The following is a 25,662-nucleotide window of genomic DNA, read 5'->3' on the forward strand; positions in this document are numbered from 1 at the left end:
AGTGGTAATTTAAGCTATAAGTGTGTACTAAGAAGGAAGTAATACAGGGTGAGAGATAGAGGTGTGTGTACATGTGTGCTTTATAAAATACAAGAAGGAAAATTTGAAGTAATATTTGAAAAAAAGTTTACCTGGCAGTGGAACGTAGCCAAAGAATGTCTGGGGAGAAGAGGAAAGAAGGTTCCAGAGAAGATGTATGTCTGCTAAACAGAAGGAGAGGGCCAAATGAACCAGAATAAGAATTTATATTCTATGTGTAACAGGAAGTAATTATACATGCTTAAGTATTGGATTTAAACCTGCCTGACTGGTGCCTCAAGACAATGCTTGGAGTAGGGACTGTAGGTGTAGAATGGAGACCGTTTACAAGACCATTAGATTAGTTCCTGCAGGAGATAACAATGTCTTGGAGAAACATTGGATCAGTGTTGGTGTTAAGATATTTATTTTGGAAGCGAATGTCTAGGTTTTCTTTACGAAGAAAAAGAGAACGTTGGGAACAATAACAGCAAAGTTCATGTGGCTCTTTCCAGTCCCCTTCTAGGTGCTTTTTATGGTAATTCATATAACCAAAAATAAATTGTAAAAAATGAGGTGCAAGAAGGTGATAGGTCCCAGATTAACCAAATAATGAACAGCTGAGTTGATATTCAAACCCCCGTATCAGACTCAAGTATGTATTCCTCCTCCAAGGGCCCCAGAATCCAGTATCAGTATACAGTCCCAGGACAGAGACTGAGAAGACCCGAATGGATCAATCGATATGATTTAAAAACAAAAAGGACAGTATATAGGGACATATGCAAAATAGAAATCACCATCTTTAATATATTTGAGAATTTTCTATACATGTATAATATTTTCGTCAAATCCTGATTTGCCTGTTGAAGGTAGAACACATTTGTCAGTGTCTAAAAGATTTTCTTGCAAAGTCAGGCATCTTCGTTCTGCAGGCATTCAGCTCGCTGAACTTTTCAGGCCGCTGCCACATACCCAGGGTCTCTATTTCTTTCAGTTCCTTTGAGGGACTCGCAGGTTAGGTGTGTCTCTTCCTGTGGGGACAAGACAGCCCTGCAAGACGGACTTGTTTTCCATGTTCTGTAGTTTCCCCGCAGCAGGGGGCGCTGCAGTAGTGTTCATTGTGGTCCAAGAGAGCCTCCAGTCCTGAAAGAAAGGGGACCAGGCAGGAAGGGGGTGTGGCAGACAGCCCTCGGACCTCTTTGGTTTTGCAGCTTTAGTTCCCAGAGCTTCTTCTGTCCAGACCATTTTTTCTACACCGTATTTCATCGTGTTGGATGCTTTCCATCCAGTCTTGCATCCGGGCGGAAAGCAAAGGGCATTAGCTTTCCTCTTCGCTGAATTTAAGGGTGGCGTTGTAGAAGGTTGCTCTAGAGTGGGGGTCTCTTGCACGTTCTCGGAGCCAGCCTGACAGTCCTGATCCACGAAAGACACCCCAACCCCCTCAATCTCTGCGGAGCACACGCGTGCTTCTTACCTTCTAGCCTCTCCCCTTTCATTTTATGGATCCCTTTTCATAATCTCGCCGAGGGACACGTGTCTTTCCGTTGACATTAATGTCGACAGTGGTGGCGTGGCCTCACAGTGGAACGCTCTCCTTCCTAAACACTCCCCAGCTCTTCAACGCCCTCCCATTCCAATTCAGCTCACGCACCGTGCACGCGGGCAATAGATCCTTAGTGACAACCGAGGCTGCCAGCGCTCTCCAAACCTGTTCTACCTCTCAGTGTCCCCAGAAGTCTATCCAGCTGACCAGATCTTTGCCTGACAGCTCTTGGCACGGAATGCTTGGCTAGCGATCTAGTGGGTGCAAGGCGCCTCCAGGCACCACTGGCCAAGCCATCGACTCCTCCTGTCGCCTTTCTCCTCCATTTCCCCTGCCCAGAGCGCACTCTAGCTATCGTTTTGGGCGATCTTCCAAAAAGTCGTCCTTTTCCCGGGGGGCTTTCCAGAGTAAAAAATGAAGGTGAAAGAGAAAGAATGGAGCGGGACTGGAGGAGGAGGCTTAGAGTAGCTGGGAGAGTGGGCGGAGCCTCCCGCCAGTTGGGGGTAGACAAGGAGGAGCCTGCGGGGAGGATCTGGGTGGAGAAAGGGGCAGGGCTAGCTTGGGCTGGAGGGCTGGCCACGCAGGCGCGTGGGGCCGCGGCGAGAACCCCACGCGGGAGCTTTTGGAGTCCCCAGTCGCCGCTTCTCACTTCACGGGAGAGGGGGCCGGGAGGGAACCAATAAAGAGTGAATGTTCAGCAGCCTCTGGTGGCGGCGGAGTTGGTGCGAACGACCCCGGAGTCGTGCGCCCGGGTTGCGGCGAGGGGAGGCGGTTCGCCTCGTCCCTCCCACCCGCCCCTTTCTCTGGATCTCTCTCTTCTTTGCTCCGCTGGTCCCAGATCCCGGCTCCGTCCGGCCCCTTCGCCCCCTCAACCCCCCACCTCACACTCTTCTACCTCCTCAGTCGTCTACCTAGGGCGTCCCAAAAGTGCCATGGGTTAGGGTGGGGACCGCGAGCCGCGGGAAAGGACTAGCCCGAATCCTCCGCCGGGGGGCGTGAAGCCTGATCGCCGCTTGCCTCTCGCGGGTGTCGGGCATGGGGAGCGCAGTGTGAGCCGCTAACCCCGGGAACACTCAGGAGCAGCGGAGCCAGGCGACCGGAGGAGCCGGCGGAGAGAAACCCGGGATCAGAAGAAGGAGCCGAGGGAGGGCGAGGAGGCGGGCGGGGAAACCAGGCAAAAGTGCAGCCAGGAGGAGAAGGCGGCGGAAGGTGGGGATTGATGCTTCTGTTTTTTGTTGCCGCTGCTGCGCTCGCACTGGGAGCCAAGCCCGAGGGAAGGCGGTGGAGAGATGATTGCAGAGTTGGTGAGCAGCGCTCTGGGGCTCGCCTTGTATCTCAACACCCTGAGTGCGGATTTCTGCTACGATGACAGGTAAGTGGGCGAGAGAAAGGGGCCATGACTGCGGCGCGAGGGGATGGGGTGGAATGGGGACTCCTCGGTGGCTCTAGAGCTGCTCGCTGTCAGGCTGAAGCGTGTCCTGGGGACACAGGTATCAGCACCTGAAGGTTTAGGCGACGTGGAAACCATAACTCCTAAAGCAAACAGCCGGGACGCCGGCGCGCTGGGCGGGTCAAGCGAGTTTCCGCTCTTACTTTGCAGCAGGTTCTTGCTTGCTTCTTGCCGGTTGGCAGGCGCTTAAGTTTTTTTGTAGCGGAAATCCCGGCAATTTGGTAAACTGTTTAATGAACCTATATCAAAAAAAAATTAAAGAAGACAATAACAGTCCTAGGTATGTTTAGTGCAAAAAAGCGTATTAAGTGATTTTACTTGTGGACTGAAAGGAAGTCTCTGATCACCCCTTAGTAGCTCTTCTCTGTGTCGTTTCCTTTTATTGATAGGACACTTACTTCCCGAAGTTAAATACACGTTTGACAGTTGCCAAGAGTGAAAAGAGCGCGCATACTCTGCGTCAACTTTCTGTTTGACGTGCATGGTAGTAAACTTTGAGCTAACGTCATTGCTCACCCATCATGGGGCAGTCCTTTATGAAAACATAGGCTTTTAGTTCTGTTCGGGAGGTTTGCGTTAGACAGTAATTTTTCTGATGCTAATTGGGGAAGAAGACGCCCCTGGAGACTGACTTTGTCTTCTCTGTTTGGGTTAGTTTGGGTGGCTAATGAGACCCGGACTGTGTTGTCAAAGAAACTGCCCCGATTCCTGGAAAACATCACCCTTGTGCTGGTGTCTCTACCTATTTTTTTTTTTCTTTTTTGAAATGTTGTTAGTGTTTAGAGACTGGTGAAAAGCTCCAATAGCCATTAGGGAAAATTCCAATTTGTGCCTTTTCCGGTGACTTAATCTGATTACAATTAAAACAGATGCATAATTAAAATATATTAGGGAGAACAACATGCCTGGCTAAACTTATTAACCGTCCTGGGGTGTTTCATGCTCCATTGAAGTTAAACCATCCAAGAAGCGACCACAGATTTACTTTGACAGCCTTTCGGCAGCCTCTCTGGGCTTAGGGGAGTGAATGGGTCCCCAGGGTTAGGGCCAGGCAGTGTGTGAACTTGAGCAAAGTGGTTGACTCTAGAGAGGGAGGCAAGACTGTGCTCCTCCGCTAATCAGCCCTTTTCAACATTATGATGTGTCCACTCTCCTGCTAAGAGCGTTCCTGGATGTATGTCTTAAATTATGGGATCTTGGCCCACACCCTCATGTCTGCTATGGAATTGTCTGATGATACTTGCAAAAAGACCCCCCCACACACACACCACTGGGGTGCTTTATGTTGTGCCTAGCAGACATTAGCTGATAGAAAGTCTCTGGCCAACTTTTACTGAACTTTTAAAACAGCGTCCCGATTTCAGCAGTGACCTCGGTTGCTCTAAGGAACGGGCTCACAGCAAGGGAAGCTGTCCTGCTTGCCTTTCTTCTTCCAGATTTCTGCGATGATGCACCTGCTATTTTAAGAGCACCAATGGAGAGAGCTTTGCTTCCTCTAAAATTAATCAGTTTTCACTCCAATGAGTGCAGGGCTGTGTCGGGGCAGCGGCTGGCTTTTGGAGCCAGCTGGGGGAGCAAGCACTGACCCCATGAGTAAGGAACTTATGGAGAGAGGAAAGCCTGAAATACTTGCTTAGTATACAGAATTATGATCACAGTATACAGTATTAAACCAAGCATTCCTCTCGAATACTATTCATAACTGCCGCCCAGTGCTCCAAAGAGGATATACAAAAAGAGGCCACCCTCTTTAAGAAATGGAGACTAAAACTTAGGTATGTGGGCATGTACATTTTCTCACCCTGAAGTGTTTGGACTTTGGGAGTCTAGAAGATGTTTGTGACTGTGATGATAAATGACCTGTCCTTGATGACTGGAATTTCTTATAAACCCCTCATCTGCTCCAAGTCACACTGAGTGTTGGAATCCTTCTCTTCTGTTTCCTGTCTGCCTAGGTGCATGTAATGTGCTAGTTTTCCCATATTGTGATAGCGTGTTCAAGATGATATTTTGATATGTACTTATAGGATGTCGAGTGTGAGCTAAGCTTTGCGGTGCACTAAAAAGTTCCTTTCTATTGATTTCTCTCAAAACATCATACGCAACCCCATACTCTTAAAAACGTGAAATCGTAAGAAGCGCGAACTTGGTTTCTGGGTTTCGTAGAAACCGTAAGGTGCATTATTGATGCAGCACTGGACTTAGTTGTCATGTGCACAGCATGTGGAAGTGATTCACTGCCAAGGTGCACTGTAAACTGGCTTTGCAAATACACTCTCTACGTAAGTACTGCAGCTCACTGGTGTGTGAAGAGGGATGTGAGCAGAAGAGCCAAATGGAAACTTTGGGATAATGGGGATATGTTTGTTTCCACTGCCCCATGTCAGATGGCAAAGATTCACGTTCAAAACATCGCTTACATGACATCTGTGCATGGTGATGCCCTCCCAGGAACTTGTGTGAAATACAATTCTGGAGCAGAGGCCACTGGAAGTAGAGAGAGCCATAGACAAGGAGAGAGACGGCTCTTATGCATGGCTTACTTAGCTAAGTTAGAACCTTGCAGTGTAGCCTGAAAAATCTTACCTTTAGGCGGGCTTTATATATGTAGTGTGAGCATTATTGCTGTGGTACTTCTCAATGTTACCATTCCTTTTAAATATAATGATCAAATTTATTTTACAAACTATACATCTATTTATATGATATTACTCTTTATGTCTTATGTAGCTTGTTGGAAATTAAGTGGTAACATGAAGCTTTCTTAAAGCAAAAAATCCATTTCCTATGGTAAAAACTTAATGTCTTGCAAGTGCTTCGGTGTTAAACTTAAGACTCTGTCTACGATGTGTTGAAATGAGCAATGTAAGGGCAGGAGTCACAGAATCTGATGGGTAAACATTCTCTCCTTTCTCTCACCTTTAGTGCAACGACTACGTTGTGTCTCAAGTATGCTTGCCAGATTTTAAGTTCCAGTGCATGTAACACCTTGAAGGACCCTCTTAAAAATTTTCAGGAGAATCTGGATGTTTACAAGAGGGCAAAATACAAACAAGCCCCTTTGGCGACTCCCAAAGTCTTGGCTCTCTTAGGTACTCGCTGAGGGTGACCTGGAATCATTCATTGCACACTGTCCCTGTTAAAATACTACCACAAGTTCCTCAGAGGTCACACTGAGGGGAGTCAGCTCGATGCAAAGTTAGACTGTCAGCGGAAAGGAGGCTGATTGGATTGTACATGTGTCGTGTAGTAGGTGGCATACCCTTTGATGACATAGGGACAGGGGAGTAAGAATATTACAGCTTTGTAATCATCGCTTCAGTAAAATGCTTCATTACTTTGGGGGGAAATTGAAACATGACAACATGAGATTTTGATATTGGAATATGAATGTGTCACTTGCAGATTCATATCCTTGATGGGCATTCTGCATCTTCTCTCTCTCTCTCTCTCTCTCTCTCTCTCTCTCTCTCTCTCCCTCCCTCCCTCCCTCCCTCCCTCCTTCCCTCCCTTCCTCCTTCCCTCCCTCCCTCCCTCCCTCCCTTCCTCCCTCTGTCTTGTGTGTGCCTCTTTATCTGGTGTGTGTGTGTGTGTGCACGTGTGTGCACTCACACTCATGCACAGAATGTGCTGAGCATGCATGTGGAGACCGGAAGTTGATGTCTGCTATCTTTCCTGTTCTTTCTCTACACTATATTTTGAGGCAGGGTCTCTCCCTAAACCTGAAGATAACTGAATCCCATCAGGCCAACCAATCCCTTCGGATCCCTTGTCTCCACTTCTCTAGGGGTAATACAGGCATAGCCATACCTGTTTGGTTTTAATGTATGCTCTGGAGGTTTGAACTCGGGTCCTGGTGTGGCCAGTGCTTTATCCACTGAGCCATTGCTGCAGCCTTCACAGTTTGCTTTTTAAAGCCCCAAATGGTCCTTAACATTACTTATGCATCTCTTAATTATTTTATTGAGAACTTTGAAAAGCAACCTCTCCTTTCTTCTCCTTCTCCTTCTACCCACCTGTGAAACTTCAGGGTCTTGCTGCTTTGTAGTAGCTCAGACTGGCCTTGAACTACTGAACTTCCTGCCTCAGCCGCGGGAGCGCTGGGATCACAAGTCTGTGCCATGACATTTGGCCATCATCTAACCAGAACTCTAATAACACATCCCTTGTTTTGTTTTTCCTTAGAGTATAAATGTAAAACGCACCAGTGAAGAGTCAGGAGGTGATGGCGCATGCCTTAATCCCAGCACTTGGGAAGCAGAGGCAGGTGAATCTCTGAGTTGGAGGCCAGCCTGGTCTACAAAGCGAGTTACAGGACAGCTAGGACTGTTGCACAGAGAAACCCAGTCTTGGAAACAAAACAAAACAAAAAAAAACCAAACAACAGAAGCAGTGAAGAATTTTGTTCATGCTGATTTTGATTGACAGTTCCAAATGAAGGGAACGGCTTGTTGCTGTTCAGTGACTAAAACACTTGTTTAAGATGCCTGTGAGGGCGGAACATCTGTTTATCATGGGCTGGATGGGCTATCTCTCATTTAGACATCTTCATAATGTTAAGAGAAGGCAGATAAACAATTTTCAGAAACCTGCCTTTTACACTTGGCAGTATTCATGTATTCCTTCTGTTTGATGTTTAAGGCTGTTAGTGTGATCTTTGATAGGATACACCAAGAATCCTTTGAGAGATAACTGATCACTCCGTTGACTTCTCTCTAGAGAATTATTTTAGTAGATTTGCCTTGGATCTGTCCAAAATGGTTATGTTTTAAATTCCAATATGTTGACCCTCTGAGTCATGCCGGATATCGAAGAGGTGGTGTGTGCCTTTATTCCCAGAACTCAAAGGCAGAGGCAGGAAGGTTTCTGTGAGTTCCAGGCCAGCCTAATCTACATGTGAGTTCCACATTAGACTAGACTACTTAGTGAGAACCTATCTCAAAGCTGAGCACAATGGTTCATGTGTTAAAAATGCCACAGTGAAACCCATCATTTTCTATGTTAGTAAAACAAAGAAATGCATGCATATGAAAGAAACAAAGGGCATTTTTGCTTTCCCATCAGGTCATTATTATCAGAAATCAAACACCAGAGTATTGTTTTATCTTTTATTTCTCTCCCCAGTATGACTACAATATTGATAAAAATGCAATTGGAAATAACTTATAGTTTATGAACTATTTTCTAGGACATTTTATTTTCTTGCTAAGCTGTGGTTGTGTCATCACATTTTCGTGGAAATGGCTCATTTTGTTTGTTTGCACAAGTGTATTTCTTCTTGGCGAATTAGACTTCCAACTAGGTAAAAGCTTTAGGTTGCTTTGCTTCACCTCCTCTGAGCCTGTCACATGGTGTGTGTCACAGCAGATGACCCCAATACAAGCCCTCAGAGGACACACACAGATGCCCAAGGGGAAACTGCCTGGCAGCCATTTGCCCCTTAGTTTTTCACACACACACACACACACACACACACACACACACACACACACTGAGATATGCGTGTACATACACCGGCACCGACACGATTATTAATTTACATAGTCCATTCCAAGAGCCGTTGTCTTATCCATACTTAGATTTCAGAGTTCCTGCGCCTCTGTGGTAACAGTGAATTCCCTGCTGCTGCCCTTCTGAAACTGGTACAACCTTCGGATTCCAGCATGTGTCAAAAGCACGCTTGTCCTAATGTCTGCTGCTGCCCAGCGCACTAAAAGCACTTATTCAAGACCCAGCTGTTTATACTATAGGTCAAGAGGGCATTATCTCTAAATCAGACACTTTCATCCTGTTCGGAGAGGACACAGTTTACCCTGAATGCATTCTCAAAATTCCCTGGCTGACAAAGCCTACATTTCTATTATTGTTTTTGCACGAACTCCTTAGAATGTAATTATCACTCCTGTTTAAAACTTTCTGGGATCCTTTAGTAAGTAGCTGTACATATTGAATGGGTTTTCCAACGTGACATGTGTTGAAGCCTTGAAGACAAGGACACGTGGGTAATTGAGTGGATAGACCTCTCCTGTCTGGATAGTTGTGCTTGTTTGGAAGTAGCTCTGGCAACAAACAACAAATAAACCTGAATGACATCATCAGGATTGCTGCCCTGATAAAGACATAGTATTGGGGGGCTGTATAGATGCACTTAGGGTCAATGCTGATTGGCCACTTTGAAGAGTGGATTTGCCTGTGCTTCTAGGCATAGTCTGTGACAGTGAGTCACTCCTTACAAATATGTCTAGACAGCAGCTGCTTCTATTGGAGGTATGTATATAAAGCATCTATCACAGCTGCTCCTCTCGGCACGCATGCCATCTCTTGAGCAGGTAAAGTTCTTTGAATTAGGAAGGTCTAAGGACATGTGGATAGGTTGCCCTTTAGGAGATAGAATTTGACCCAAATTGACTTCTTTCTAAACATCTAATACCACATTAATGTTTATTTCCATCGTAATAGTATTAATTGATTTATTTACTTGCTTATTTAGAGACAATGTTTTGCTTTGTTGTCCAAGATGTCCTCAGACAGATTCTTGTGTGTTGGTAGCACAGACCACTGTGCCCAGCAAAATTTTACATTTTTCCCAGCAAAAAAAATTTAACCACCCCTGTATTGGTGACGAAACACTTGGAGCTGTGTGGAGCTTTACATGTTAAGTAGATTCCTTGCATCCTGTCATTGGGCTTAAAAGACTTGCCTCAGAGAATTTAATCTTGATGTCTTTCCTGGGCTAGTAACGTTAATAAGAAAGACCACTGTGATACTCATGTTGATCGTGTTTCCTCCTTTCTCCTGGCTAACCTTCCAGTGACTTTCGTGCGTCTGTGGTATGTACTCAAGGTTTCTAAAATAAAAAGCTAAAGCGTTTATTTTAGCCTTTTGGAGTTTTTTTTATTATGTTTTGTTTTGTTTTTAGAAATTTTAGAATTGCTTTTTAATGTTTATCACTATGATTTTTTTTGTCTTCTTATTTACAGATGAATGGGGAACAAGGGAACCTGGTAGCTGTAGTGTGCGTGACTAAGACAGGAACATTGGAACAATTTCTGTAAATTAACCATAATGTCGCTGCCATGTTTTCAGAGAAACTTGCTTTATTTAAGAACATTTCATACCCAGGTGTTGTGGTGTACACCTTTAATCCCCACATTTGGGAGGCAGAGGCAGGTGGATCTCTGAGTTTGAGACTAGCCTGGTCTACAGAGTGAGTTCTAGGACAGCCTGGATTACACAAAGAATCCCTGTCTTGAAAAATCAAAACAAACAAACAAACAACAACAATAAAGGAATATTTTATAAATGTGACTCATTTGCACCATCAGAAATTATTACGTCGAAGATGAGATTATTCAGAAAATTAGTATGTGACTGAGACATGAACTGGAGCGTCTAACTTGGACGTTAGCTCCCATTTTATTGTGGAATCAAATCTGAGTGTATCCATGTTTGCTTCTTTGATGGTTGCACAGGACCTCTTTGCTCGAGGACAGAGCTGCTCAGTTCTTGGCAGAGGAAATGCTATTCACTTGTAATTTGCTGTCAGCTTTTGTTTCTTGATTCCTCTGCAAGGCCACTTTGTGGTATCCATGTGAAATGGTGTGAGCCATGGTGTAGACTAACAGTCATATTCTTTAGAAGCCTCAAGTTAAAAAAAAAATGGGATCAATATAGGTGCTTGTCCCAGTTCATTTTCTGTTGCTGCCATAAAACATTCTGACCAAAAGCAGCTTGGAGATGAAAGGGTTTATTTGTCTTATATTTGCATGTCACAGTCCGTCGTTAAAGGTAGTCAGGCCGGACATTCAAGGCAAGAGCCTGGGCACAGGAACTTATGCAAAAGCCATGGAGGAGAGTTGCTTAATGGCTTGCTCTGGATGGCTTGCTTTCTTATAGTACCCAGGACCGCCAGCCTAAGGGTGGTACCATCAACTGGTGATGGGTGTTCCCACATCAGTTTTTAATCAAGAAAAATGCCCTCATAGACTTACAGGCCAATCTGATGGGACATTTTCTTGACCGAAGTTCCCTCTTCTCACAGAATTCTGCCTTGTGGTTAGTTGACCCAAAGAAATAATCAGCATAGTGTTCAGTCTTGGTTTATGTAGTTGGGAAATATTAAAAATATTTCTTTGAAGGAGGTAGAGGAACGGCTCAGTGCAGAAAAACACTTGGCACCCAAGTCTGAGGACCTAAATTTGAATCTCCAGAACCACATAAAAACAAGATGTAGAACATGACTGTCTGCAGTCTTGTCGAGGACCACTTCTCTGAGGAGGAAGTGGGAGGCAGAGATGGCAAAATCCTCAGGAGTTTTCATGCTAGCACGTCTAACAGAAAAACAACAGAGAAATCTATTTCAAACAAGATGGGAAGACGGGGACTGCCATGTGACCAAGGTTGTCTTGTCACTTGCTATGACCCACTTGGTGCACACTCATGCACATATAGATGCACACACACACACACATACACACACACACACACACACACACACACACACACACACACTATGTGCACACATAGTCTTTGGATAGGGAAATGATGGAGGTTGAAACTTCAAAATTCAGCAGTTGTGATGATAAAAGTACTTCTCTCTTAATTGTGATGCCAGAGGTAAATTTCTGATTGATTTCTGTAGAAGTAGGTGAGTTTGCTCAAGGTAGGGCTTCTCTCTTGGTGTCTGTTGTGAATATTTTCACTTCAACGGATACCTTATTTGCTGAGGAGTGGCCACTGGGGCGCAATACGGCTCTTGACATTTTGAACAGTGTTAAATGATGGGACTGTAGTCTTTCAAATAGTCTTGTTTCCACAATGTTTAAAAATCCAGTGGGAAGAGTGGCAGTCCATAGAACCCTGCGTAGTTGAAATTCTTTAGGTATTAATTTTAAATGCAGTTCACAAGTTTATTTCTGACATTTTTCTTTTCTTTAAGGATGAATCAGGCAAGGGAGACTCACCGCTTTGTCTTCAGAAGTGTTTTCTTCTTGCGTTTGCTCCTCGGTATTTTATAAAGATGCCAAAGGAATAAAAAGCACAGCCCTGGTATTGTTTTCACCCTATCGTGATCTATGTTTCCGTAAAGGACATTGTTGTGAAGCCTGTTGTTACTACAGTTATAAATGCAGTGCTGGAGAGAGGCAGATGCACCCGGAGACTTGGAGAAAAGTCAGCGTCTTGCTTTGGTTAATTTCCAATTTGTTCCACAGTGGAGGCATGCCTACTCGGCTGGCTCTCTCTGCTGTCAGTGGCGGCTCCTGAGTTCAATCCACAGTCAAAGGCTTTAGGAAGGCTCCCCTGGAGGAGCAAGGGCTTACTGATGGCAGTGCCCGTTGAAGTGACAGCCCTTGCAAATTGCACCCTCTGCAGGGGGTGCCTTAGGTGGTGGCCCTGGGAACTACTCTCATAGGCTACTCTCAGTCTGGGGAGGTCACAGTCACTAGAGAGCCATCTGGGAGAAAGGCTTCTTCAGGTAGTGGTGGCGGCTGCTGCAGGAGCCTATACTGACCCCTTTGGGGACATTTCTCATTGTTCTATAATCTGCTGGCTACTTGCATTTTTCCATCCTTAGGCTTCCTCCCAGAAATACAGAGCCTGCTGCTTTTGATTGCAAAAGGGTATCTGACGGCAAAATACCTGGGTCCAGATCTCTTCCCAAATCTATTTCTTTTGGCACTGGTTGCTCCTCCCTATCCCTTATAATTACCTGTAGGACCACACTCCCAAAGCTTTGGAAGAGCTCATTTTGATAGAGCAGGCTTTTAACGGCAAATTTTTTTTTCAGCTACAAATTTGCAGAAGAAAAGTTCTCCGATGATAAAGAAGTTTAATCAGGCAAAAAGACATTTTTATTCGCAGAAATAGGCCCTTTAGGGGGAAGCGATTCTTTATAGCTGATGTGAAAAACTGGTATACCTGAATTTATTTGGTAAATTGCATTTAGAATAGAAAGGTATTCTTGTTACTCGATTGGAAGCAACAGTGCTACTGAGTTGTTGCTAAATTTATATTAAGGAAATAAGGTTTTACATACATTTTAACCCATTCTGTAAGGGATGTGTGTGTGTGTGTGTGTGTGTGTGTGTGTGTGTGTGTGTGTGTGTATTTAATGGAAATACCTGAATTTGAGATTTGACGACATGTGCTAAAATTTACTCTATGTTTGAGAATTTTTTCTTTTAAAAACAACAGTCTTTATGGATTTTGCTATATGTTGAAGTAGGAACGTCACAGTGTTACAATGACTCATGTGTCATCAATGAAAATAATAACAGCTACTTCTATGAACCAATGTTCGGTGGTTCTCTTTAAATCCTTTTAAATGCGCCTGGGGTGTGATGTTGAAAATGCCTGTGGCAGGTTTTGGACCTGGTTCTGTTTTGCAGCTTGCCTCTCTGAATTTATGGAGGCAATTGCCTGTGTTGTCATTGCTATTTTTGAGATCGAGTCTCCTGTGTAACCCAGTCAGGCATCGAATTTAAAATCCTCATGTCGAGGCAGAGGCAGGCGGATCTCTGTGAGTTCGAGACCAGCCTGGTCTACAGAGCTAGTTCCAGGACAGGCTCCAAAGCCACAGAGAAACCCTGTCTCGAAAAACCAAAAAAAAAAAAAAAAAAAAAAAAAAAAAAAAAAAATCCTCATGTCTTAGACTCCTCAGTGCTGTGAATAACAGACTTGAGTCATTATCCCCAGCTAGTCAATTCACTTAAGAAAAAAAATATCTTCTTTAACTCAGCACAAATCTTCAGTTGCTTGTATTTAGGTGGATCACTCTATGTGTCTCCTATGGAGACACTGAGATGGGAAATTGCTGCATATCTTTCTATGTGTATATGTTTCTAGACCAGCATGTCTTAAAGGCCAGTCCACCTGGAATACATTGAGGTTGTTACAGTATAGATTGTGCCTGGAGAGAACCCGGGAATCTGCATTTCTTTGGTTTCAGCTATAGCAGGTACTGTAGGCTCTGGGACCACACATTGGGTAATAGGCTTTAAAAGAGTCTCATTTAAATATGATTACAGGGAGCTGGGGAGTTGGCTCAGTGGTTAAAAACACCAATTGCTCTTCCAGAGGACGCAGGTTCAATTCCCATCAACCACATGAGAGCCAACAACTGTCTGTAACTCCAAGAACTGACATCCTCACACAGACATACAGACATACATGCAGGCAAAACACAAGTAAACATAAAATAAAGATAAATAATTAAAAATTATGATTACAGATGATGTTTGGGAAAACTGCTTAAATTCCTGGGTAGAAAGGAACTGAAGGAATATAGATATCCCTTGTGTCTGTAAGGTATTAGCTGATTGATTTAATTATGTTCTGCCTCCTTCCTGCTTCTTTGTTCAATCAAGACAGTTCTAATCTTCGAAATTTGAAAAAAGTAGAGTCTGGTGAAGCTTAGGAGATGACCTTCCTTGACACAGTGGTCACTACCCACATTAAAAAAAAACAACTTCTTTGTAATATAACTCTAGATTCAGATAGCAAATGCTAATTTTGAAAGGCACACATGGTTGCCCTTGATGCGGTAGATCTGGTCCTGATGTTGCTCAGTGAGACTAGGGACTGGAAACAAAGTTTTGAGGCAAGAAAGACCTTTGTTGGCTATAACCCAGCAAGTTAGAATTGTGGGATTTTCCTCCTAAAAACAAAATTTCTTTCTTAGGCGTTGCAGATAGAGGCTTCTATAAGGATTTGCAGAGGGCTGTTCTCAGTTTGGAACTGATGTGTGTGGACATCAGTGTGCTCATAGGTTTCCCGGGGGTAGAGGGAGCTCATTTTCTGACGCACGGGCTACTGTTGTGTCTGAAAGTCTTCAAATGTTGTCAGTTCTGGAATACCAAAGAAAAGTCAAGAATAACTGAGCTCATACTGTCTAGACAGGGAAGGGGGGCAAAGGTAACTTTCACTAGAGAACAGTCTTCACCAGTCAGAAGTGTTCATCTGAGCTGTCATAGACAGCCAAACTAGTGGGAAACCATGATAGTCTGAATGTAACTGACCACCATAATCTCATAGGGAGTGGCAATATTAGGACGTGTGGCTTTGTTGGAGTGGGTATGGCCTTGTAGGAAGTGTGTCACTGGGTCGGGGGCGGGGGCAGACTTTTAGGTTTCTTATGCTCAGGATATTGCTCAATGTCTGAGTCAACTTCCTCTTCCCTGCCATCCGCGATGTGACCAGTCCCACATCTACCATCAACTGCACCACGTCCTCGCCAGGATGATAATGGACTGTACTTCTGAAACTGGAAGGGAGATACCCCAATGAAATGCTTTCCTTTCTAAGAGTTGCCGTGGTCATGGTGTCTCTTCACAGCAATAGAAATCCTAATTAAAACAGACACTAATAACACTGAGCCTCGTGGTCACCAAAACGAAGGCATTTTATAGGCAAATAAAGCCAGTGAGGCTGGAGACTTAATGCTTGTTCCTTCGGTTACATTCAGGGGTTCATGACTTGAGGTCTTGGTGCCCAAACTGGGCCTCTAGAGCCAAAATACATTTTGAGAAAATGTAGCTCTCACTGCATAAAAACTTCATAGACTTTATGAGTGCAGCAGATCCCTAAGTAGCAGCCGAGAATATGAAAATAGAGCTTTGTTAGTGATACTCAGGCTTTAGGTAACTATGGGGGCGAGGGTACCTACTGTGAGTATAAACCTTTCCTGTCTGGGGTAAAGACAGGGCTCAGTGGTGTGGTCTTCGTGTTCTGTGCACCATGCAAATTAAAATAAATGAATTGGGACTTGGGTTTCAATGGTTATATTTAATTTAGTCCACTTTAGCTTCCAAGCATCTTAAACCATCTTGGAGCGGGTCAAATAGACTCTTTTAAAAGCACCCATTCTAAAATGAGTTGGATTTTTTTTTTTCCTTTTAGTTTCATGTTATTTTATAGTATGGTACAGCGTGGGGAACAAATATTGGATCAAGGGAAAAAGAAAGAGAGATGCGAGTTTTAGATTTTCAAGTACCACTTTCCCACTTAAGTACTCGAGCGTCTCAGCTCTCATGAACTCAGGACTTTAATTGGTCAGGAAGTGAAAATAATAACTGTTCGCATAGAGTGGGGATCAAATGAAGTAGGATGAGGAATGTTCTCTGTGGTTTTTAAAAACGGCATCATTATGTACTTAGACAGAGAGTGTGTGGAAGCAGGGGTGGGATGACTCAATAGATCGCCGTCCACAGAGCATCTTGGCTCTCTTCTCCCTGGGAGCTCAGCTATGGCTTTCCCTGCAGCTGCTGAGGTTTTTCACTCGCATCCTCCTGCTGCATGCTTGCTGTCCCGTCTCTGATGGTTTGTTCTCTATGCTCCCTTATCCCACTTCTTGTCTGTCCGCTCTTGAGACCCGAGTCCCCAGGCTCCTCACGACAGCGGTGCTCGCAACTTTCCAATTTCGGTTTCTTTTCTTTCCTTCTTTTTTAATTTTGTTGTTCATTTTTAATTTTTTGTTGACTTATTTTACAGCCTGACTGCAGTTTCCCTTCCCTCTTCTCCCCCCACCCTCTACTGCCTCTGTGCCCCTCCCCATCCACTCCTTTGCCATGTCTATTCAGAAAAGGGCAGGCCTCTAATGGATATTGACAAAACATGGCATGTCAAGTTGCAGTAAAACAAAGCACCTCTCCTGTATTAAGGCTGGACAAGGTGACCCAGTATGAGGAATAGGGTCCCCCCAAACCAGCAGAAGAGTCAGAGACAATCCCTGCTCCCACTTTTAGGAGTCCCACAAGAGGACCAACTATGCGACCGTCACATACATGCAGAGGACCTTCGTTAGGCCTATGTAGGCTACCTGATTGTTGGTTCAGTCTCTGTGAACCCTATGAGCCCAGGCTAGTTGATTCTGTGGGTTTTCTTGTGATGTCCTTGACCACCGTTTCTCCTACAATCCTTTCTCCCTCTCTCAACCAGATCCCCAGAGCTCAACCTAATGTTTGGCCAGGGATCCACGCATCTGTTTCCATCAGCAGCTTCTGTTCCTTTTCACTGCCATGTTTCTGGTCTCTAAGAAGCAAAGGTGTTTTGAATAGACATCTGACCAGTCTATGTAATTCTTTGCTTCTTGAGGGTAATGTGATTCCTTACAGGGCCATAGATATAAAGCGCCTTTCACATGTCAGTTCTTCTTGTCAGAGATGAGTGTCCCTGGGCTCTAATGGGCTCCTCCTTGATTGACAGCCCTTTCCTTTTGGAGGACATAGGTGTTCACAGCACTTCTGGTGAGCTGGTGAAGAGAAAAGCTGCACGGTTTGGGCATCGAGTAGGCTGGCATTTTCTACACTGATGTGTTAGTGTTCCTCTGATGTGGGAGTGTCATATATCAATCTGTTGATTTCATTGGTTAAGCAATAAAGAAACTGCTAGGCCCATTTGATAGGCCCACCCTTAGGTGGGTGGAGTAAACAGAACAGAACGCTGGGAGGAAGAGGAAGTGAGGTCAGACTCCACAGCTCTCCTCTCCGGAGCAGACGCAGGAGAGACGCCATGCTACCTGCTCCAGGGAAGACGCGCGCTATGAAGCTCCGACCCAGGATGGACTTAGGCTAGAATCTTCCCGGTAAGCGCACCTAGGGGCGCTACACAGATGATTAGAAATGGGCTAAATTAATATGTGAGAATTAGCCTAGAAGAGGCAAGATAGGAATGGGCCAAAGCAGTGTTTAAATGAATATAGTGTCCGTGTAATTATTTCGGGGCATAAGCTAGCCGAGCCGGCGGCTGGGGTGTTGGGGGACGCAGCCCCGCCGTCGCCCCTATTACTACATTCCTCAGTTGTGCAGAGGATTCCATGTGAGTATGTTGAACACAGGTGATGCATGGTCAAGCCAGGAAGTGGAGGGTTAGCGTCCATGATGTTTGTTCCTCAGTCAGAGATCCTCAAACTTGGGACAGAAGGGTGAAGACCTTAAAGGTCTTTGCGACCAGAAAAATCTAAAGTCCTGACCCCAGAACTGCTATTGTCTAACGCTAGAATTGTAGTTATGTGACAACGTTCCTGATTCTCTGTAATAACAGTAATATTGACCACATGGAGTTTTTGGGTGAATTTATTGATTTATATTATGCTAAGAGCCTTGTACAATGTGCGGTTTGTGAGACTACTTTTGAAATATTTCTGTGGGTGGAAAATTATTCATTAACCTTGTTGCTGACAGTTTAGGAACACTGGATAAGTATATCTTAGTGATCTGTGGAAGATTTAGAGGTTCTTATTGCAAGGCAGTATGTAGCCAATTGTGGTACACAGCTGTAATTCCAGCACAGGGAACTCAGAACCAGCCTGTGCTGCACAGCGAAACTTCAAACTCAAACTTATTTCTAGATGATATTTGATTTAATGTTTCCAGTGCACATATAATTGACAAAGTCCAATGAAACGTAGTAAGTAATACTTTGAAAATTTGCTTTCTGGAATTATTTTTAAAGACTTATATCATTTTTGTTTATCTGTGTATAAGTATGAGGATTTGAGTGTGGGTGCCCATGGAGCCGAGGCCAGAGGTGTGAATGCCCCTATAGGTGGAGTTATAGGCAGTTGTGATATGATAGACGTGGTCTCTGGGAGCAGAACTCAGGTTCTCCGCAAGGCCACTCTCTGCCTTAACCAGTGAGGCATCTGTCTAAGTCCTTGACATTTAATTTTTATATATTCCTTGAACTGTAATGAAGTGATGGAGAAGCAACATCATTTGAGACGCCTGCGCCCACTTATGCATGCACACTGCTGCAGACTGGGCCAGCGTGTGGTTTGTGGTGAATAATTAATTAAAAATCAATGGGAAATCACTAGACACCTTTCATGTTCGTTAACACAAATGGCTTTCTCTTCCATTAGGTAACATGGTCCGTAAGAAGTTACCGAGAACTGTGATCACCCTCTTTAGCAGCATACGGGAATGTTGATGCTCTGTGATGTATATCTTACACGATGAAATAATGGAAACACAGACATAGTTACAGTTTTATTGGAAAAGATGATGAACACAGGGCTAGCCTGCGTCGTAGTGATAGATTTCTCTCCCCTTTGGCGTTCAGTGAGCAGAGCTGAATAGAAAACTCTGTCTGAAACTTTGTTTTTTTGTGAGTTTCCACCCTCATTGAGACTCACAGTTCTCATTAATTTGTTTGCAAATAGTTTCTACATCTAAGAATATTGATCTCTCTCCCAACTAAAGAACATCCTGTATCTGTTTACTTAGCATTTTACTAAAAATACCCATTTGAAAGAGAGTAGCTTACTACCAAACATGAACACTTCTTGTGATTTTCTATCCTTCCTGCTTAAAGCATCCACAGAAAAAGACATCCCTCCTAAGTTCAGGTACAGTAGGTGTGTTGCAGGGACAAGGTGACTCTGCCATATTGGTGTGGCTCTCATTGACTGGCTTCCATCTGAGCTTGAAATAAGTCATGTTTTGGCATCGTGGTTTTGAGTTCACTTGTCTAAGAAATACATTGGTAACTTATTGGTAATTGCTTTGGGGCATTGAATGTTTTGAGTTAAAATCTTGGCCTTAATGCCCACATATCATGCTAAATAAGGTACTTTATTTTTATGTAATTTTTAATTAAAGTTACTTCTCTCTCCCCTCCACTCCCTCTGTTGGTGTGGTGTGCATTTGTGTGTGTCTGCACTTGGACGATGGTACACGTGTTGAAGGCTGAGGATTGCTTGTGCGTATTGGTTCTCTCCACCATGTGGTTCCCAGGGATTGAACTCAGATCCTCTGGCATGGCAACGAGTGCCCCCACGCGCCAAGCAATCTCGAGAAGTCTAACTAGGCGCTTTCACGCAACAGTCTCCATCAACAGTAGATGCTTTACCTCTGTTGTAATCTCATTCACATTTTGGGTGTTGTGCTACTCCCAGTTGGAATGTTTGCTTTGTTCCTGTTGATAGCTAAATTGTAACAGCAAGTGGCAAGCTTCTAGAAATGAGAGCTGTTCGGGTTCTTGCTGGCTAGCAGCCTAGTTCTCTCTAGCGCGCATCTGTTCTTGGGAGCGTTTTAAGAATGTTCAGGTGAAAATTTATTTATTATTTTAATAAGCCAGCTTCTGACAGCTTAAAAATGAGCCGTACTGTTGTGAAGTTATGAAAGCCAAACATCAGTGGTTTGTAAAATGACTCTCAATTCTGTGGAATTAGTTTAAATTGATACATCAAACCAGCAATTCCCGACCTTAGTAAACATGTTCCTATGGTTAATTTTGAGAACCAAACAATAAGCAATGGTCGGATTTCTCCAGGCCTTGAGTAGGAAGGGAAGGGCTGGTTATTTGCAGGGATGGGAGGTCAAGAATGGCATTCCCATGAGTGAGCGTTGGCAGGACGGAGTTCAGTTGGCTGTGGACACTGCCACTTTCTTGCTCAGGGTACCGCCACTTGCAGTTTATGATACAGAGACGGGGTGATTCTGGGTAATGGCAGTGAACTTTTTCCTTGTGGGAGGAAAAGATAGGCAGTGTGATGGAAGGCGGGGAGTTTGGGTTGATACCTTTGTGAATTGAAACCAGACGGTAAACGAGCGTCTCGAAGTGAAATCAAGATTCTTGGCTGGCATGGAAATGCTCTGAATTTGGCTCCTTGTGGAATCACCTCTCTGGTGTGTTAAAAAGGAATTTTGATGGATGTTGGGCACATGCTGGATTGTTGGATGGTAGCATTAGAAAAGTGATACTATTTGTTTTTCTCTCCCCCTGTGTATGTTATATACGTCTCAATTCAAACAAGGTGGCAGGTTTCCTGATGGCACTTTCATACATGTTGACTTGGTTGATTGACCCTGTTCCCACCTTCCTCTAGTCTCCATTGTTTTCTTTCCTGGTCCTCTCTCTTATCTCCCTAGAACTCTCCTTTCATATTGCATGTTTCTATTATCATCCATCCCTTGCCTCCTTTTTTTAAGTAAAAAAATAACTCAATTTTATTTCATGTGTATAGATGACCGTCTGCATACGTGCATGTGTGCCATGCGCATGCCTGGCGCCTGAAGTCCTCATTACCTGGAAATAGAGTTGCAGTTTGCTAAGAGCCTCCAGGTGGATGCTGGGTACTAAACCTGGATTCTCTGCAAGAGCAGCAGCTGCTCTTCCCTGTCCAGCCCTGTCTCAGATCCCCGCCTTGTTTCTTTAAAACCTTGCTTTTCTCTCCGGTGCACCCCTTTCTGGTTGGCATGCTTAATTGCTGTTTTAAAGGCTAGCATCATGAACATCCTTTTGTTCACCCTTGTTTAATTGGAAACTGAGTTCTGGGAATGAATTAGTTCATTTCATATCTGAGGGAGGGTAGTTTACTTCTCAATTAGAAGTCCAAGACTAAACTGAATGTTAGATGGTTTGCTCATACACAGCATGTCTTGGATGGCATTTAAAAGTTAAAAATATTTTAAAGAGTGTAATCTTAACTTTATATTTCTATTTTTCTGTCGTGTTCATAAAAAATTGGTTTAATCTCTTTGAACGTATAAATACTTGGCACGCAGAAGCTTACCTACTGCTTTTAAGTTGTGTATCTGTGTGTTCCCAAGGTGTTTGTTAGAGAAAGTGGGTGTGGTTGCAAACACCGGCTTTCCTGGCTTGCTGGAGCTGAAGACCCAAGTTTGCGGCCAGCCTTATCTCTGTAGTGAGTTTAAAACTTGAAAGCGTTTTGCAGCAGAACTATCTTGGAGATAGCGAGCCAAGGAATACTGCAAAACTCACACCATGCGACGGATCTCATATAAGAGATTTATTGGATGCATGGGGGATGCGGAAACAAAATGTCTGCCTCTGAGCAAGGATGAAGAAAAATGACAATTCAGGCCATGATGGCAAGGGGGTACGGAGCATGCTCATAAGGATGGTGAAAACCTGTCACCTTGGCCACTAGTGAAAGCTCTCTATTGGCTTCACTGAAACCTTGAAGGCCGGGAGGAACCTGGTTCCAGAATGTGGGTGATTCTTAGCTGACTAACAAGGCTGCTTTGGGCTACATAAGAGTGCCTGAAAACTTTAAAAAACATATTTTTTTTTCCAGAGTAGAACGAAAGTGGTAGAAATGAGGAAGACTATCACTATAATTTTTGTTGTTGTTGTTGAAAACGATAGCTATTGGAATGGTAGTTTGTTCAAATCTTTAGACACTGGAAATGAATCGATGTTTCTTTTGTAAAAGATTATTGGTTTCCTTGACTTAAAGAAAACCATTTATTTCTTAAAGATTCTTAAGTCACAGAAAGTTATGTTAATTGTCGCTAGTTCAATGGGACTCCTCAACAGATGTCTGTCTTCTGTCAATACTGGTATCAGAGAAGGAAGAACGGGATTTAAAGGGGCAACAACATTGATAAGGAGGTAGCCACCTGTGTATAAACATGGACTTACTGATTTGCTCTTTGAGTGTTTCGTTCTGTAGCGTGAGCACTTGGGTCAGGGCCAAGTTACTAGCAATTGCTGGAGCAGCAAAGATGTGTTTATCATTTTAAGGAATTTGATTTTGCAGATGATTGTGTAAAAATATGATAATTCTATTCAAGGTTTGGGAGAGAGCTTTGATTTTGAGTTGATTCAGAATCGAGGAAATCAGTTTAAGCAGGCATTGGCCTTTGGTTTTTGTGGTAAATCATTCCTATCTGCAGACATCCTGGTACCCAGAAGGCAGCGGTGTCAGGTGCTTTCCAGTCACGCCACTCATGGTTTCTCTCAGAAATGTCCCGGCTTAGGCCATCATCCAGGAAACATGGTGGATGGTAGGAGTGTTGGGTATGTTCTATCTAGATAGGTAATGTGCCTGTACCTATCTGTAGTCTGCCATAAGAATGGAGAATTGGGGTAGGTCGCCCTATCTGACACTATATTGAAAACGTTTGCCACAGGAAGTACTAATCTTTCAAAGAAGGAAGGGCAGGCTACAGGTTCTTGGGACAATACCGCAGAAGCTCACGAAAGCTAGGAAGTCTGCTCCATTCTGTTCTCATTATCCTCATCATTATTAGTAATATTTTTTGGAGCCAACTGGGACACCAGTGTCACCTTAAAATCATGTAGCCGCACTTAGCTGTGAGGTAGCTCCCCATCTAGAGTCTGCACATCGGTATGTAGGTGCGCATTTTACATTATGGTCTAAATTGGGGTGAACGCCTCATGAGCCTACCTTGCAGCCATTCCCCTCAAAACAGTCTTTTGCGTTCTTCATTTACGTTTGGCTCCATCTCATTTCTGTAACGGTAGAGTTTAGTAGTTTGCAACAGAAGCTTTGGAGGGATGCGAAACGTAAAATATTTACCGTCTGCCCCTGGGTGGGAAAAGTTTGCTAGCCCCTGCTTCTGATGGAATACTCAGTCTGAAAACTCTTCTGGCAGATGTTCAGAGCAGAGCACATCTGGTCCCTTTAATCGTCCCTGACTAGCTGAGAAAACAGGTCCGTGATAATTCCTAGGAGTTGAAGTTCAAGGTCAGACCTATAGTATTTTACCAACTTTCCTTTCTTTCACTATCTGGAAACTGTTATAGAATTTATTGAACATGCTGTCTAAGAGACCAGGATAGCAAGGAGTGACTGACTGCAAGGTCCCCACACATGCTACCGTGGACACCGCAGGCTTTGTGCTTGTGAAGGATTTGATCTAGTGTGTCCATCAATATGGTTTCTGTGCAATTGCAGGACTTTGTGTATTGGCTTCCTGGGCTTGTCAGTGGTCCTGGCCCTTATTCCGGGCCTGCAGTAAATGCCCCCTGTTGACAGCACAGACTCTTAAGATGCTTGTATGACTCTCAATTTACTGCTCTTCCTTTCCCCCAGCTAGCCTGTGCTTCGCAGCTGTCTGCTGCTTTGTTAAATTGTTTTGGGTTGCTTTTCAGTGTGCTCTCCAAGTGTCCCGCTTGACCTCCCCGTGGACATCCCCTCGCCTTGCTTTGACTCTGCTCTAAGCGGCTCTTTAGGATTCTTCTGGCATACATTGTCTTATGAGGTCACTCCACTGGCCCAATTTTTCTGGGATTGAGGTTTTGACACCAACAGAGTGACTCATGCCTCAGCTGTTGACAGCCATCTCTTGATGGTTTTTTGTTCTTTGGGTTACCTGAGAGGCACCCTTGAGAAAATGGCATAGTGCTCTCTGGTGACAGTCCTGTCCCTCCCCTGTCCTCCATTGGCAGGGGAAAAGGCCACATCTGATCAGGACTGAATCTTTCCCTTTGTCACATGGTTACAGCTTGCATATGCTTGTCCTCAAGTCAAAAAGTCAGTGTCAGGCAAGACTTATTTCTGACTCTTAGGTTTTTTTCCCAAGAATATTGTTAACATACATTGCTAGAAATAGAAGTTTTCAGAAACAGCAACAGCTGGCCTTGTAAAATTCATAGCTCAAATGTAGGTTTGTAGATAATACATGGATTAACCCTTACTGACTGAAAAACACTGCCGGAGATAGGATTTTCAAGGGTGAGCTTCAAAAATAAGTGTATTTTAAATATATAGAATGAAAATATAAGACCTGTTGAGTAAATGAAATGCATTTAGCTAACAACTACCTGAACAATAAAACTAAAAAAAACCTTGTTAGCTTAATTTTTAATAAGGGTTCATTAAAAATCTTAATTTATAAGACATAGCAAACAATTTGTATAATGGCATACATTTAAGTGGCGAGCTTTTGATTTAGAGGTAGTGAATTCGATTTAAAATATTAAGCTGGGCCGGGCGATGGTGGCGCACGCCTTTAATCCCAGCACTCGGGAGGCAGAGGCAGGCGGATCTCTGTGAGTTCGAGACCAGCCTGGTCTACAAGAGTGAGTTCCAGGACAGGTTCCAAAGCCACAGAGAAACCCTGTCTCGAAAAACCAAAAAAAAAAAAAAAATGTAAAATATTAAGCTGGGGGAAGCATATTGCAAAGCGGCCTATATCATGATACTTATTTAAAGGGTACCATAATAGTCTCAGTTTGTGATAGTTCAACCCCAACATTAAATTTTATGAGCAGATACATAATATTTACTTGCATTTATAAGTAATTCTGTACTTGCCACAGTGAAAGCAGAAAAGTCAAAGCAGGAATCCCACAGAGGCCATAAACTTGGTGTTTCGAGGCCTGTTGTAATTCTCTACTCACTCAGCTTGCCAGGGGTGAACTGCTGATGTTGCTAGAAGCCCACGATCTGAATGTCTCCAGGAAGCACTTCCATTATGGAAGCCTTGGAGGAACTTTGATATCAGCGGACTACTTTATGGGAGCAATAGGGAAGCATGCACTGTTGAAATCGTATCCATAAAACCAGTGTTTATGTTGAAGTCATGCTGTTGGTTTATAGGTTTTGCTTGGTACTCTTGGTTTTATGTGTTAAATTGAGCTGGGGTTCTCCTCTAGAGGGGATTTGTGTCTGGACTCTAAAATTCTGTGGGGTTTCTAGTCACAGTGACCTCTCTGAGCCACCGTGAGAGAAGCGTGCAACCCAACACAGGTTCACATACCCCCCGGTCCATATTTTAGGTGCTCCTGTTTTGATCTTGCCTTCGCCGCATCTCTTCAGCGTTCAGGATCAGGGCAGTGCTCAGGTGTTGGCCGGGGTGGCTTCCTCTCCGAGGGCATTGGTTCCCTTTCCAGGGAACTCAGTGGGCTGTGGTCATTTCCAGTCTATATGTCTGAG

At 43.9% G+C, this 25,662-nt stretch overlaps 1 protein-coding gene across 1 annotated transcript in view; it reads left to right on the forward strand.

The window, feature by feature from the left end:
• Positions 1–2,120: 2,120 nt before the first annotated feature.
• Tmtc2 (transmembrane O-mannosyltransferase targeting cadherins 2) overlaps positions 2,121–25,662 on the forward strand; it is a 381,444-nt gene continuing 357,902 nt past the window's right edge. Inside the window, exon 1 of the mRNA XM_075954329.1 lies at positions 2,121–2,936. Coding sequence (XP_075810444.1) covers positions 2,854–2,936 — 83 coding nt within the window. The 5' untranslated portion in view covers positions 2,121–2,853. The remainder of the gene's footprint in view (positions 2,937–25,662) is intronic.

The sequence above is a fragment of the Microtus pennsylvanicus genome, chromosome 20, assembly GCF_037038515.1.
Source record: "Microtus pennsylvanicus isolate mMicPen1 chromosome 20, mMicPen1.hap1, whole genome shotgun sequence".
NCBI lineage: Eukaryota > Metazoa > Chordata > Mammalia > Rodentia > Cricetidae > Microtus > Microtus pennsylvanicus.